Source organism: Mercenaria mercenaria, chromosome 9, assembly GCF_021730395.1.
Source record: "Mercenaria mercenaria strain notata chromosome 9, MADL_Memer_1, whole genome shotgun sequence".
Lineage (NCBI taxonomy): Eukaryota > Metazoa > Mollusca > Bivalvia > Venerida > Veneridae > Mercenaria > Mercenaria mercenaria.
In genome coordinates, this window is record NC_069369.1 from 59,240,314 (window position 1) to 59,257,876 (window position 17,563).

At 34.7% G+C, this 17,563-nt stretch overlaps 1 protein-coding gene across 1 annotated transcript; it reads right to left on the minus strand.

The window, feature by feature from the left end:
* Positions 1-536: 536 nt before the first annotated feature.
* Positions 537-14,686, minus strand: LOC128559537 (peroxidasin homolog pxn-2-like). Its single transcript, XM_053551508.1, has 14 exons — positions 14,419-14,686; positions 13,997-14,235; positions 12,867-13,058; positions 12,334-12,376; positions 10,843-10,952; positions 10,102-10,209; positions 9,433-9,531; positions 8,321-8,495; positions 7,787-7,906; positions 5,983-6,168; positions 4,595-4,810; positions 3,463-3,620; positions 2,343-2,445; positions 537-1,720 (listed from the first exon to the last, which is right to left on the minus strand). The coding sequence occupies exons 1-14, from the start codon at positions 14,535-14,537 to the stop codon at positions 1,660-1,662; spliced, it is 1,929 nt and encodes a 642-aa protein (XP_053407483.1). The 5' UTR covers positions 14,538-14,686; the 3' UTR covers positions 537-1,659.
* Positions 14,687-17,563: the final 2,877 nt, after the last annotated feature.

A 17,563-nucleotide genomic window follows, 5' to 3' on the forward strand; every position in this document is an offset into this window, starting at 1 on the left:
AGAATACATATTAGAGTTGGAAAATTTAAGTTTTATATGCATATTACAATATATAACAAAAACTGCCGGCAATGTAATTGTCACTATATATAAACTCTGCCTTGACAACTATAGAAGTAAGTTTTAAATCAGGCAAGAGTTGACTCTTACAATGCATTGAGCACAGCACTTTATCCTGTGATATAGGCATAGTAACTAAAATGTCAAAGTCGATTTTTAGGGGGATTTTTTTTCGTGAGACGATAACCTAACGCACAATTTACTATATACGTCTAACTTTTTTCTTTATCTCTTTAAAACAGGAATATGCTATATTTAAATAATGAACATCGTTTTTGGTTTCGCGATTGTTTTCCAAATAAATAAATAAATAAATAAATAAATAAATACAATTAAAAAAAGAAAGAAAAAAAGGTGCACATAGATTTTTTGGTTTGGCGACTATTTTTTTGGAAGAAAAAAAATCGCATGTCACCTTTGTGCCACTGTAGCAACTGACTATCTCGTTAAATATACGTTTTGATTAATCGATTTCGTTGTTTTTCAATGTTATCACATATATTGTTGTTTTTTATACCAAACAAGTGACACTTTTACTTCTGTCAGATATTTTGACTTACATTTTATAACAATGCCAAATGACATATGGTTTGTTTTCTAAACATGTATTTAATTTTCCTTTAACAACAACATGTGCACTTGTGTTAGGCGAGGGCAGGGTGGTGGCAGAGCGGGGTAGAGTGGGGGATGTGGGATGGAGAACGGTAATGATCAAAGAAGATGCCCAAAATTGTCCTGATCTTGTGTAAGATGAGTTATATCATGGTGAAAATACTACCAAAATGACAAACTTAATCCTATCATGTTATGTCTGTAAGATGGTGTAATGAAAATAAGGCAAATGCTTTGCGGAGAAAAGAAACAGAAATCACCTTAACATAGAGAGGTGAGAGAAATAAAACTTATAGTAATCTTGTATTTCTATGTTTTCTTGAAATCTATAAACAATATCTGCCATTTATAAGATGCTGTAGTCGGTACATACAAATGCAGCTAACAGTGATAATAGTGAAGCCTCAGTCCGCGGTAGTATGAACCAATTTTCAGATTGCGAAATGGTAATTTTTGAAAGAATGTCAATTTTGTGACTATGAGGAAAACATTTTTCAAAACAAAAGTCTGGGTCATGGGAAAGGGAAATGGTATTCGCGCTTGTCCTATTACTCTAAAAGATATTGCTAGTTTCAAAATGATATCTGGACGAGACGGGATATGGGCGGACAGGACAAAATGAGTCATATATAGACCCCTTCCCCAACAAAGTTTGGTGAGGGTATCATTTATAGATGAAATATCAACAGTCAGTTACAAAAAAAACAACAAAAAAACATGTATCTTCAAGGATAGTCAAATTGTACTAGTTTGTTCATCTTATCCGATTGTGGTCGGCAATGCACCTTTACTTTGATCTAACAAGCTTAAAATCACACACAGATATTTATGAAAAATTTATTATGCTATATAGCTACAGAGAAAGTAAAAGGAAAACGCATAGAATATGTAACAGAAATTGCAAAGTTAAATGTTAAACAGTCTTTGGGGTGGTTAATCCTGTCCGGCTTTTCAGTCTCTTTCATTTTCAGTTGTTTGTTCCATAGCTTACTTTTTGCTTGTTCCCCATTGGCTCAGGTCCATTGCATCAAAGGAAGAACAGTCAACCCTATAAGAAGATGTTCAAGTGTATTAATCTGAGACAACTCAAAGTGCATTACGGATTAATATTCACAGTTCAAAATATAAGAAATGCAGTAATCATTATCACTGAAATCACATTTCGCTAAATTTATAAACGTGGTTGCGGCACATTTACAAATAAACAAATTTTCGTTGATTTCTATGCAAATATAAACGTTTTCAGAAAATTGTTAAATACATAGAAAAAAAACAAACAAAATTATTATTAAATCTCGACTGGCCTTTCCTTATAAGACCCATCACCATAAATGAAACTTGAAAATATCGTTTGAATTACAATATTGTAAGATCTATTTAGATTTCACCAAACATCTGTTGACATGACATGTTGCCTTTTCATTACAAATATTCATTATTTCAAAAGACATTTTCTTGTACAAATCTCCTGGTGACATATGTCGTTTAATGATTAAATAAGGTCACATTTTTAATACTTATATAAAGTAAATGCACCTCAGTATATTAATGAATGACAACAACGATAAATTTAAATCAATGTTTTACGAGTTTTTTCCCTATACTCAAGCCGTTAGCATTTCTTCTGTAAGGTTTAGACGTAGTCTATAAGCGTAACTGTAAACACCTACCATGTCGACGATGTTTTGAAGATTTCCTCTGGCATCTTAGATATATCGAGATTGTCACACAAGATTCTACTCAATGTCACTTTCTTTATCTCCGTCAGCTGATCTACAAAGCAATAAGCAAAGCATTAAATTTACATCATATTTGATAGCAAATTAATATAACCGCCTCGGTAACTCAATTGTAGAGCGTCCGCTACGAGAGCGGGGTGGGGAGGGGAGGGGTGTCGCGTCAAACAAAAGACATGAAAATGGGACTAGTAGCTTTCTCGCTTGACTGAGGCATAATAATAATAATAATAATAATGATCATAATAATAATAATAACATCTTTATTATTAGAAGGTAGCACATGAAGATATAGATCAGTACAAAGTACAAATGATACATCTTAATTTTAAATGTGGCCTTCTGAAAAACAACAACATCTAAATACAATTTACACTATAACATAACCTAATTAATATCACATTCATCATTATTAATATCACATTCATTCTTAGACATTCTTGGGCATTAACAGGATATTACTGGGACACGTGTTTATGGCGTGATATTTCAATGCGGCAGCGTTATAAAGTTGCGAATTGCGTTCACTGCTACAAGGAGACACTTTCATCTAAATATAAATGAAAAATCTAATCTCTCTTAAATGAAACTGAGAAACTAATCGGATATGAACAATTTGAGCCGCGCCATGAGAAAACCAACATAGTGCGTTTGCGACCAGCATGGATCCAGACCAGTCAATGTTTCAAAATATATATAAGTTAACTATTTTGCTTTACCCGGAGTACCGAGATAAGTATGACAAAACGAATTAGAGGAAAACATGTTTTAAAAAAAAGTTTGATATTTTCTACAAAATAGTATGTGGACAGTCAAAGTACATGTGTTGTAAGACAAAATACATATTACCTAATAAGGTGACCTCTATAGAAAGTATTTTCTACTTCTTCTAAACAATGCCGTATATATTCTATGAATATTACGGGTCTGTCAAGTATAATTTCCAAAATAAAAAAAAATTACCCGAGGGGTGGTCTCAAAATCTTTACATGATCCTTTAATATCTATCTGAAAATTGATTCAATCATAAATAAGGTTGACTAAGTTTATTTACCCGCGGAAAAAACTGTACTTTCATACCAAAACCTGTCCCCATATTTTAAGTTTGCAAACTGCTTGGCAACAAGACATGACTGTGTGGGACCCGAAATAGAGGTACCTACAGTGGTCTCAGTTACTACGCCTGTCCACAGGTCAATATCTCTTGGGTCACTGCGAATAGAACAGAATCGAAATATGAGCCGTGCCATGAGAAAACCAACATAGTGGCTTTGCGACCAGCATGGATCCAGACCAGCCTGCGCATCCGCGCAGTCTGGTCAGGATCCATGCTGTTCGCTAACAGTCTCTCCAATTCCAATAGGCTTTAAAAGCGAACAGCATGGATCCTGACCAGACTGCGCGGATGCGCAGGCTGGTCTGGATCCATGCTGGTCGCAAAGCCACTATGTTGGTTTTCTCATGGCGCGGCTCAGATATATATTGTGTTTTGTAAAAAATATAGCTTCTACACATGTTATTAAGCTTTACCATATAGCTACCTTAAATACAATTTCATTTCAAAAGTTTTCTCCAAGGTGTAAACAACATGATTTTTGTTGTATAAATGTATAGATCTACGTAATCTTTAACAAATTCTCCTTATGGACAAGTCAAATTGACAACACATGACACAGGTGACATTTTATGACGTAGGTACACAAGGGCGACTATACAAGATAAAATCTGAGAGCTGTAAATACCACCTATATGCAGTTACCCGTATAATGACAAGGTCAATGTTTCAATTAGAAATTGAACGCATAAAAGGTGGTCCTTACATTTATACATATGTAACATGTCCCAAGTAATCAATACTTATTCTAATATGCTTACGCTTAAATGACGTGACGTTAACGTGCGATGACGTCAATGTATTTGTTGCGACCAAGAAAGAGCGGTACCATACTTTTCTTCTGTTTTAGATAAAGGGCATATTAGAATCGAAACAATGTACAGAAATCGTGTTTTACATAAATCAATACACTCAAAATCGGTTATACGTCGGCAGAATAATTCACTCGGGCTATGTCCTTGTAAAATTCTTCCGCGGACGTATAACATCTTTCCGTGTATTAATAACGTTAAAACACGGTTTTCTATACATTATTTCTTAAATGAAAAGTGAAGTTAATATTAAAGCATACTCATATACGCTTTGTAGAGCGGCAATGACGTCATCAGTATGTGTGCTTTGTAGGTCATCCCAATCGGTGACGTCACCAACTCCACAGAGGGATCTGTATTCAGTATATGCAGGTGTTCCCCACTCGCGACCTCTTTCAATATTGAGGGTTGCAAGGTCAAATGAATCACCATTGTCATCGAGGAAAAGCAAGTTTCGGGCTGCATCGTTCATCAACCTGCACATGAATAGGAAACAGATAAACAAATGGTGAATATATGCTAATTGAATATATATAATAAGGCTTTACTTTCTTTGATAATTGTAAGAGTTTTTGAAATGCTGGCAGTATAATTACTACCAACACAAGTGAATTGTTTTTGTAGATCTAATATATAAAGACAACAAACCAAACATGTTGACAAATACTTAATTCGAAAATATTTGGACGACGAAAATCAATTTTTCGATGTGTGAACAAGTTAGGACCAACAGGTCATTGCAAAGCAAATATTGCGATCAACACTTATGCTCTGACAAAAAAAGCAAAAAGTAATGCTATAAAGTGTCTTTTAAAATACAGATGATTTATAAAATAAACAAAAGCTCTGCAAAGCGGGGAAATATGATTTCTGAAATTCTAGATCGGATTGGAGGGTAGGGTGGGGGTTGGGGGGGGGGGGGGGTGTAGGAAGTAAAATTTAATGTATTTTAGTGTGTCTGTCTGAGGTTGATCTGATGTGGTTGTTAGGGGTTTGGTGTGGAGGTGGTGATTGAATACTAAGGCAAAATAAACTAAAAGTGAATTGCCATTTTGTAGAAGTTGGGAGGGCGGGAGAGGGGATGGGGGGTGGGGCGGGAAGAGAGCGGTAATGTTAATCGAATCAACTCATTACCACCGCCTATCCCTCTTTTTCTAACTCAAAGTCAATACCTTGTGTAGTTTTGAAGTTGTGCTCCGAACACAAAATACAAAGGACAGATTGGAACACATTTTGTGAGCTCGATCTTTTACCTACCGACCAAGTCTATGCACATTGTGTCATCACCAGTTATTTGATGTAAAAACCTTTAATGGTTATAAAGTTATGCTTTTAACACAAAATATGACCGACATATTTGACTTTGCCGTGACCTTGACCTTTTACATTTAGGTCTGTTTCATGCGCGTTGTATATTGTCCTACTGATCTGGTTTATGTTTTCTGCACATTGTCTCATCGCTACTTACTAAAAGATAAAACTTATAATCAACAACTTGAATGGCTATTTAGTTATGTTCCGGACACGAAACATGAAGGACGGACGGACGCACGCGCCATCACATAATAGTCCGTTTTTCACAAACGGGCGTATAAAAATGGAACTGGTTTAGTGGGTTTTTTTGCATAAAAGTCAATGTTTTCTCGACCTGTTAGCATACGGACAACTGTTGAAAGCAAAACCGAGCGATATTTGATCCACTCCCTTGTAGTTATGTTCAAACAGGAAAGACGGTGATTCGAAAGCGTCCTCCTGGTTGTGAGAACCGGTGTTGATGTAAGATGACCCATCTGCTTCAGTCATGTGTAGCGTTGCAGGCATCATATTGTGGTATCTAAGTTGATATATACAAACGACAATATTAAGTAACTTCACAGGTCAATATTGAATGTACATTTGCCTGGAGGGTAAATATTGTCTTTGGCGATAAACAAGGCAGGTATCGTAGACGCAACTTGACCGCGATGGTTGACCTTACGCTGATTATTCATATTGGTTATTTCATTATAGAAATCAAGGGTGCTTAGGGTAGCCGTGTATATTTATATGGAATTAGTTTGTATACAGTGCAGTATCAAAGTATATATACGATGGGCGTTCAATAAATACCCGGAAAAGTGCTCTCAATTCTTCATGTATCATCAAAAATAAATGAAAATGCTACAAAATGTAGACTAGGGAATACTGAGTTGATATGTCAAAATTAGATTGTCTTTGGATAAATAATAAGTAAATGCGAGTCCCCATGGCAACGTCATGTGACGTCATCCGGCCCAATTTTGTCTCTTTTTCTATTTTACATGCGCTAAAACATTACTTGCCATTTACTTATAATTTCAAGTTACCTTTTCTTAAATTGGGTGAATATTGATATGAAAAGTAAGAGTTACGCCAGTAACGTCAAATTATAAATGTGACATCATTAAAATATATGGCAGGCATATTGAGTTGGTCGTCGCTTGAAAATCAGTGTTGAACGGAGAAGTGAGATAACATTTTGTGTTCTGAATCCAAAATCAAGGAAAGAGACAAATGCTATGCTGAAAAAGGTTTAAGGGACAATGCCCTGAAGAAAACAAAATTTTATTAGTGGGACGTGACGTTTAAAGGTGGCCAGGAAAATACTGCTGATGACTTGTGTTACAGACATGTAAGATAACGTTCAGTCACATTTAATAAATTAAAGAGCTCCTTGATAGGGCATCAGTTCAGTGTCCAATTTCTTCAACATGACAGTCCTGAACATCATACGAACAGCATTTATTTATTCTTAGGAAGGTGTTTTACAAAATGCATTTAATGGTGATAAACATTGAATCAATGGTAATCATGAGTAGTATTGATTAATTGAGTGTGATATGACTGCATCATAATGACGTTGGGCCGCTTTTGAGGTGATGACGTTGCCTAGGAGACGACAAATAAATATTGTGCATGTTATGAAATCTGTAATTTAGGTATTTGAATTCAGTGTGTTCATATCCGTCATATTTTCAAATTTTAGCAAAATGAGACTAGAAATAAAGAAATGAGAGCACTTTTCCGGGTATTTATTGAACACCCCTCGTACTTACGTTTGATCAACTGAAACTTTCCAATACACTAATTTATATTTACACAAATTTTTATTTCCTTTTTCTCGTGCAGCTCGTGTTTTACGTACACTCCTTTTACATAATAGGCTGTGCCTCATTATGGATTATAATGCAAAGGTCAACCATCGGGGTCAAGTTGCGTCCACTATAGTTAATCAATACCCAAGGACATTGCTAACGACATATGTGTTTATGTAAGGAACTGTCGATAAATATAATGATATACTTAATGACTTGCGGCAAGAAATGTAACACTATATCTCCATCAAAATACGCTATCTCTACTTTAATTCTTAAAAGATATTTGATCATCAAATCCTATGAGATTTCATTATTTATGATTATTATCCATTGTACCTATAGGCCAGCGAGAAGGCTTGGATTATTGACGCATCCTGGGTGGAATTATATGAATACGTGTCATACAGACCATAGGCCGATACGGTGTCGGTGTCAAGTACAGCTGGCAACATCTCACTGCAAAGTAAAACGAAATACACAGTGTAGAAATAGACTGACTACGACCACATGCAAGATGGTAAACAAATTTCATACTACATGAGAATTTGGTATTATTAAATCATTGTAAGTGATAGTACATATCGGTGAAATGGAAATGTCCATTCCGGGTTCAATCAAAGGTTATATTTTATAACTTGCTTTCAAAATATTAACAGAGAAAAAATGTTCTGGTCTTAAAAGGCGGATCCCCCAATTCAGAATTATACCCAGAGATCCTGCAGATTTATTATTGGTTTTGGTCTTTCATAGAATTACTTACTAATATTACCATATAAATCATTCACGAAAAAAAAAAAATCCAACAACAAAATATTGAGCATACTCCATCTATAGTTTATATACTTCTATTTAATGTATTGCAGTTCCTACCTGAATGTGACATGTTGTATTTCTGCAGCAACAATTTTCCTCGTCTCCTGGAAGATTCTTTCATCTGACCAATCATCATTAATGGCACCGAGGTACTTGGCAATACGATTGTGTTCTCGCACAAATATAGTGTGATAGGTCGTTAGACCAGGGTGAACATTTGCACGGGTGTCACCTTTAAAAAACAGAAATTATATATTTATTGTTTGATAGAAACTGTATACATGTGTATAAAATGGTGATGTAAAATGGCACTAAGTTTTATAAGATTTTTCATAAATAGGGAAATCGAGAATTTAAATATTTTAAGCAATCGGGTTTGCTTCCCACGTGTTTGATTTTACTCTTAGCCGTTTTTCCGATTCAATTACCAGATACAACCCCCATAAAATAACGCTTTGATGTTTTTATATAATTGCTATCAATAAGCATACTTGCCACCTAGTCTTTGACACTATAAAACAGTTTATACTTGGTACAAAACAGCTAACCCATTTTTGGTTATATTGTCAAATATGTTATTTTCTTTTAATTTAGCCTACAATCAGAACATGTTCTTGGTGACATTTCAAAATTTCAACAAAATCAAATCATGACATTATATTAATTCATTGATTTTATGACTTCAACCAGTTTTTTGAAAAGTCACAAACATACACTAAAATATATAAACTTTACAAACTAGCAAAAATGTAATGTGGAAAGTCAGTGACAACAAAACAAAATAACGTCGTTGTCGTGCGTGCCCTATCTAAGAAGAGCATTTAACATTTGTATCATGTTTGACCTTTTTCTGATAAAAAAATATTGTGAATACCTATGTATTCTTATAAGTGGTATTCACTGGTTTAATAATATTTTTGTGACTTTTTACAAATGGAGTGAGATAGTAAAATCAATAAAATTATACATGCACGTTACTGCATATTTTTGAATTATCAACATGGTGTTAATATCATTTTGTAATAAACACGTGCTAAAATGTCATAAATGTATTTTCAGTAATCTTTAAGAAATTGGCAAAATAGCAAATGGCGGAGTAGCTGTTTCATTCTGTATTATAGCAGGTAGTCGTTTGTACTGGTTAGAAAGAATTACAAAATGTAAAGTACCTGCTTCGAAACAAAACGATGGGTCGTCAACGTCACATGGCAAGTCGTCGGGGTCGGCGGCTTCTGGCATAAAGTCGGCAGTTGACGTCTTCAGATATCCTGACAGGATTTAGACAAAATGAACCCGTAAAATAAGATTTTGTTGTTTGTTGTTGTTTTGGGTTTTAACGCCGTTTTTCAACAGTATTTCAGTCATGTAACGGCGGGCAGTTAACCTAACCAGTATTCCTGGATTCTATACCAGTACAAACCTGTTCTCCGCAAATAACTGCCAACTTCCCCACAGAGGTAGAGGACTAATGATTTCAGACACAATGTCGTTTATCAAATAGTCACGGAGAACATACGCCCCGTCCGAGGATCGAACTCGCGACCCCGAGATCCGTAGACCAACGCTCTTACCTACTGAGCTAATAATACCATCGCACTGATACCTTATAATTATACGCTTTTGAAGATCATTGTTTTTGTTAATATGTCACTCATTTTTTTGTCTTCACAATCCGAATTTCCCTTTAAATATTAAAATAGCATAGGGTGATAAAAGATATCTATCTATCTATCTGTTATACGATTGTATTTCAGAGGTTCAAAGACAACCTGTCACACCTAATCTTATAGCTTGTGCTCATAAAGTGTTGCACAACCGTGATTGTTGGAGATACATACCCCCTACATTTGATCTTAGCGTATCAGCCTCGTCTTCGCTGGACCCATAAATCATACTGGCGTCAATATAGGCCGTGATGTCATTTATCTGATTTTGAAAACCAGAGTCTACAACGGAAACAAAACATCACCAATTAAACTTTAATGCCGCTTCTATGTATTATACTTGACCAGACAATTATTTTCTCATTCATTTTATGGCGAAGTAGTGCTTTCATCTAAAGAATTTAAAATATGAGCGGTAACAATCTTTTGAAATAAAATGTCCCAAACAATGATTTGTCGTTGAATAAATTCATTGTTAGAGGTTCAGATGCGCAGAAATTAATTCATGAGGGCACAACCCTAGTGACATGATAATACGCATCTGAACAGCAAGTAATAATTTGATTCAAGTGGGATATATTATTTCTATTCTACCACGTTATCAAGGATAACTATCTACATCTTTGAAGATATTCATCAAATATTTTCTTGTTTTGTGTGGTTCTTTTTTCAGCTCGCAAATATGCCGTTTTACGCTATCACGTAATAATTGTGACGTAAAAACCGTGCATGTGTTGCATATTAACACACTGTTTCAGTCTGGTAATGTTAAATTAGAAATAAATCTGGTCTTGTTAGAGTCATAACTGATATACTATTTGTTAACTAAAATGACTTAAACACTCAAATCTCTCTTTTCAATCTATGTAGTGACTAAATGTTCAGCTAGATAAATCAAATACGGCACTGCCGTACCATCATCACAGTCCAGTACGGTAAAAGAACGTCTTGCATCCATACAATAGCCCGTCTCGAAATGGTCGTCATTATCAGATTCCTCAATGACAATAGGCATACAAAACGCCCTGAAACATAGTGATTTGTAACAATACAGAATACTTATAATAAATGTACTAAACTATGTACCACAATAAACGACGACTCTAGATGTCAGCGAGTTGGATTTTACGGTGAAATCGACACAAAAAATAACATTGAAATAAAGCATCTCATAAAAAGTACAAATTCAAATTGCAGAACTATAATGTAGACATATTCATTGACAATGGTATTAAATATTTGAGAAAATTCAGATATTAAACAGAATGCCACAGTTCTTAAAACAGCACATTCCAATTAGCAATTTACAAAGATTCACTAAAACGTAAAAAAAATCCTAAATGAAAATAGGCACACGAAACCACTGAAACATGTAATTCAAAAAAGCTTCGGACAGAAAAAAAGCTATTCATTATAATAATATTAACATACCGTAGTGCAAATGTACTAAGCATAATGACAATATAAAGGCTAAAAGCTCTCAGATACGCTGGCGTCATATAAAAAAGATAGGCAGAGAAAATATTATTCCTAAGCTTTGTGTACGAGAGTATGTAATGTTCACAGGAATCGCTCGCATTGTTTAATAGTTATAGCGAAATATATAGTTGTACGTTTTTATTATATACAATATGAAAAAGCACCAAAACGTTACATATCTGTACGTTTAAATGACATTTTCGTGAAGAGAAATATGCCACTATTTTTATCAAAATAAAAAAGATCAGATATTACTTAAGTAAATGCTTTAGTCAAGCATAGAAAATTGCTAAAAAAATAAAACCACGAATTGTAACTGTCGTATATATGACCTAAGATAAATTACGATGTATAACTATTTCAAATAAAATTGAAAGGTCAGTTTAAGGTAAGTTACGTTAACAAGAAATGACACTTTGATGTACACAAAAACACTACATATAAATACCTTTTTATTATAATGAGTACCGAATACGTAAGCTTTTCGCGAGTATGTAAGTTTATTATATAGTCGCAAACGGCTGGCCATATCAAGACTTCTCATGACGGATGTTAGTCAAATTAGGTTTTTGTATAACAGTGCGAGATACACATTCCCAAAGCATCTTTCACGTGACCTAATAAAGTCATGTCCTTGCAGTTTCATATAGATGGTCCAGTCTTCGGTGGGGTTTGAATCAACAACCTCAACGCTTGAGAAGGAGAAGTCATTGCACTAAGCATTGAGTTTTAGAGGGTTAGTGTAGTGCATTTAATATTTGAGCCACACCATGAGGAAACCAACATAGTGCATTAGCGACCAGCATGGATCGAGCCCAGCCTGCGCATCCGCGCAGTCTGGTCAGGATCCATGCTGTTCGCTAACGGTTTCTCTAATTGCAATAGGTTTTTTTCATGCTGTGGCTCATTTATGTACATGATGCTTACCGTGTGTCTGAGCCACAACAGTCTATGGTGTCACGAACAGTTCCTGAAACAATTAATTAACATATACGCTTCACTGACAGTGTGTGCTAATGGAAACTTGTAAACATTTCCCAGATTCTAAAGAAATGAGAATTATAATTATCTAAGGTGGCAAAACTCCTACACCTTTGTTCATGTTGTGGGTCTACGGAATACATATTATAAAATAATTTAATGTCATCTTAAGACTATTGTTAACCCTTACCCTGCTAAATTTCTATAATAGGCTCTCATCATTCAATTTGGGCAATATCATTTATTATTCGAAAATTTACTGACTGAATAGCGAATAGTGCAGACCATGATCAGACTGCACGGATGAGCAGGCTGATCTTGATCTGCAGTCGCACTGGTCGCAAAGGCAGAACCACTTGCCACCAGCAGGCTAAAGGTTAAAATAAGGATTGAAGTCTTTATATGATCAACTGCTTGAAAAATCAGTCGAACTGTTTTTTTTTTCAATCAAACTTTGACTAATATTCTTAAATTTCAACCTTCTGGTGTTTTCACAATATCATGGTCAATAAACTGCATGAAATAGAACAAAGCTAGGGACACTCCAACATCATTGTCAGCTTTGGTCTCAGATGTAGTATGCACGGCATTACTGACGCTTCGAGATGTGGGGAGGGCGACTGGATTGCGATTTGTTCCTGTAACACTGTCGGCACGTGCATTCCATCTCCCTGAAAACACGTGTTTAATCAATTGATATATCCGAATTATGCACTTTAAATTGTCTTGTCTTAAGTAAACAATGTTTCATTCCATGTTCATTATTTCCATATGTCTCCATGATTAACTCGGGCTGAGATAAGCACACTATATTGCTCTAACCTGCTGATCAGCGAGACCGACCTTATAACCAAATAATTCACTAATTGAAAATAGTAGATCGGAGATAACTATCTTTTCTTGTCTACCTAGCGGGGAAAGCACTTGTCCGAGCACGCGCCTGGGATAGATATTCCTGTCTTTCCCGAGGGAAACTCCTTGTCTAAAATAGCGTACATTTGGTGACGTCACACAGTTTTGGCACTGTTATGACGTCCTGAACTACATAATAATATAATATTCTAACATGGCGATTTTTGTGCCAGTTAAACAAAGAAGAAGTTCAAGCTCTTTATTTTCTGCGATAAACAACGGTTGGCGCGCGGACCGGTAAGAGAACATTATGACGTCAATTACGACGTCATATTGATGCAAGACGTTCGGTTCATTACTACGCAGATAAATTAAGCCCAGCATAATTTTTATCAGAATATTTCAATGACCATGTAAGAATGAAAACAATCAAGGCCTTCTTATGGTTTGTTGCCTAATTTACCACGGTTCGTCATTCAGATTGGATATTAACGCCCTCGTGGTCCAATTCCTGCGCATCTGAACTCTGAACAGAGATAAATTAGACGACAAACCACTCGAAGGCCTTGATTATTTGTTAATTAATCTATTTGTCTACATGGTCTTTGAACGTGATAGGCAAGAAAAATGATCTAACATGTACTAACTTTTACGAATGAAATAATATTATACTTTGAATATACGTTTAACGTGGTAATACTTTTATATCTTAGAAGTGTAAAACTTAGCCGCGTGAACACAGATGTATGAACCTTACCGTTGTCATAAGCATTGTCCAACAATCGTAGATGCTGAATGCCTGCCATACCCCACGAGAAGTTTTCAAGATTGTTACACATTCCGGTGTATGTTCTGTATTCTGTACCATCATAAATGTTCCTGTTATCACTTTCAGAGCAGTCGATTGACATGGAACAAACTGGGTCTTCGTCGGCACGTGCGAAAATGTCGAGCTCTCTAAGCTCGCGCAAGAAATCTTTATCTTCACCTGTAACACTGTCCAATTATATTATATTTACTATGATACATGTGTGGTCTAAAGAATTAATTGCTCTTACGCGCTCTTGGAAGCTTCAGATATTTGAATAAGCTTTTTTCACCATTTTAAAGTAGTTGATTAATAAGTGAATGAATTACTTATGAAAAGAAATACAAAGCAGATATTTTATTACAACTTACAGTTTAGCGATCCTTTCCATTTCCTTATTCTCCTCATCAAGTGTCTGTGAAAGCTGTTGGGTTCTTTTGCTAGGTGAGTTAAATGCCCTCATACTATGCGCCGCAGACCTTTTCTTCATAGAACCTTCTTTTAGAAAAAAAGGTTACTCGAATTATATTGAAAACATTATAAATTATGGGCAACGTTTCTATAAATTTCACCAAACGTGTTGATTATAAGATTGATGTTTGCATAAAATGTAGTTAACAAACTTGTACATTCTAAAAACAGCTACGTTTAATTATCAATATAAACTTGTAACGTTTCGGGAGAAAATGATTATTTAAAACACAGTATAGCGAATCACGTGACATGAGATAATGCAATTAAACGCTGAAATGGGTGACATTTCTCTCGCTTTGGAAAATAACGTTCTTTTAATATAAACATTTTCTTAGATATTTTACACAAAATATTTGATTTTGTTGGGTTTAACGACGCACCGACGCAGTTATAGGCCATGTGGCTATGATTGGTGGATGAAGACCCCAGGTGCCCATCCGTGCATTATTTCATCACGGGCAGGCCTCTTGGTAGAACCAACGAGCTTCCATAAGCCAGCTGGATGGCTTCCTCACATGAAGAATTCAGCGCCTCGAGTAAGGCTCGAACCAACATTAATGAGAGGCAAGTTAAAAGTTCAAAGTCAGCGACTTTAACCACTCGGCCACGGAGGCCACTTTAACACAAAATATCATACTAAGTATGCCCCTTAGCTTATGACTACCTCCACTACCTTTATTAATATTTTTCGATAATCCTTCAGAAGGTTAAATGCTACGGACAGTCAATGTGTCTTTAAAACACCATTATGCTGACATTTACGGCAGTAACAGTGCAAAGAATGAAATGATAGATATATTACAATCGCACATAATTGTACATATGTTGCATTTCAAAGCATCCCAATTAATACACGTATTTTTCTTTTTATTACAGTGGATATATATCTAGTAATAATGAAGTCATGTGCTGTTGATATATCATATGTGACAAACTCATTCACAATTTACCAAATTCCGTTGACACTAGTTAGCGATGTTCTTTCCCTGCCAACACAATGGATATTTGCGAAAAAGCATGGTATACTAGCAACAAAAGACTCCAGTATTACCAGCTCGTATGAGTGATATATCATATTAAAGAAAGATCATTCGACCTTTTTATCAACGTTAAATGTAATCAAACTTCCCAAGGGTCAATATATGAAAAACCTCACAATACCGGTGGAAACTGAAAAGAAAGCGGCAATTTACTGGCTGTGTAACAAAATCTGAGGCAAGGTTGATCAACACAATAACGATCCTGCTAAAGGACACTTTATTCCCAATCACATCATTTTATCCTAAAACAATATTTTATCAAAATGGCAGCCATTTTGTTTACATGGTAATGTAAAAACGAACTGAAGAATTTAGTTCATATTTTAATCTAAATTCTGAAAATAAATCACTACATTTTCCAACTAGAATGAAAGATGCGTGTATGCTTTATATCATAAATTGAAACAATTTATCTAAAGGGGTACTATATAAATAAATAATTCAACTGTGTGTAAATGACATCATATACACTAAAGTTTATTTTCTGAAATTTTAAGCAGCAATATCTGTTTTTATAAGAAGTAATTCGCTTTAAGGACTGTTTACACCAAATAGGAAGTGAGTACTCAGTGTAAGAATCATGTGAAGCAGTCAAAAATGTAGTTCCATGTTGTTGATGACATATAGTATGTCTTTTCAAGTTAGCCTAGTAAGCAAGTTTTTGAATGTCCATTATATGTTGATTTAAGGAAACGATTTATTAGTTCAAGATACGGGACACGACCTAATGTAAGAAAGTTTAATGAACTTATAAAAACTGAAAATAAATCAGTCATAAGAAAATTAGGATCTTTTATACACAATGCTTTTGTAGTTTATCAGTGTAGTTAAGCCAATATATTAAATATAACACGAAATAAACAAATTTTGAAAATGTTAATGTTTCAATCAATATAATATTTCCAAAATGTTAACCTTTATTCGTTTTTGGGAAAAGGTTAACACTAATTGGAATATTTTATACAGTAAAGTTATTATCATCTGGACCTTTCTTTTTGCTTTCGTGAAAGGTTTACGGTGATCTTGTTTTTGAGGTATGATTAATTATGTATATGTATATATTTCTCTAGGTATGACATTGTTTATGAACATGGCAGAATGTTTCTTGTAGTATGGTTACATATAATTATGTGTCTATGTTGATACCACTTCTGCTATTTGAATTGCATATTTAGCAAAATTACATGTAACCTTCTCCGGCTATTTAGAACATTTGTCATTAAGTTTCAATATTATTTGTTAATATCACTGTTCGTCATATTACTACCATGCAATGTTTTTCCTCATTGGCTTCTTGGCCTAATGGAATGAAATATAATAAACTTATATAAAAAAAACTTTAAAAAAAAGTCATTATAAAACGTTTCGTGCTCAGCGCTTGTGATAAAACGCGATATCTGCTGTTGTGGCATTGAAACAAACTTATCTAACCAATAATTTGAGCAAGAGTCTTTTATAGAACTATGGTCATTTTACTGATTAATTTGTTTAATTTCTAAAATGAATTTATAAATTATAGCAATGTAATTCTTACCCGATTTAGTCCTCTTTATCCTTTTGCCATGTTGCAAAAGGTCATTGGAAGTCTTTGAAATTTTGGGAGGGAGAGCTTCTCCAAATGCAAATAAAAGCAAACACAGTAACGCTAAATTCATATTTAAAAATCCTCCTTTATTAAAAAAAAATATCGCCGTTTTCTGAAATATTATATTTCGGGAGTGCCTTGTACGAAATTAAATTTGTGCAGCGTAAGTTTCAATGAATAACGACCTTAACAAATTAAGACCAGTATTATAGCATTCAAATCAAACATGAAAACGTAAACTGAAATTAAATATTACTAAAACACGTTTATTGCAAACTTATTTTACGAAAAGTAATAAGTTTTGAAAAGAACAGTTTTTATAACCAGTAGTATAACAGAAACAGTGTGCTAGTGGTCAAGACAACAAAGCCTGGGGGTAGAGGCTAAACGGTCAAGCAGAACATGATTACATTGTAA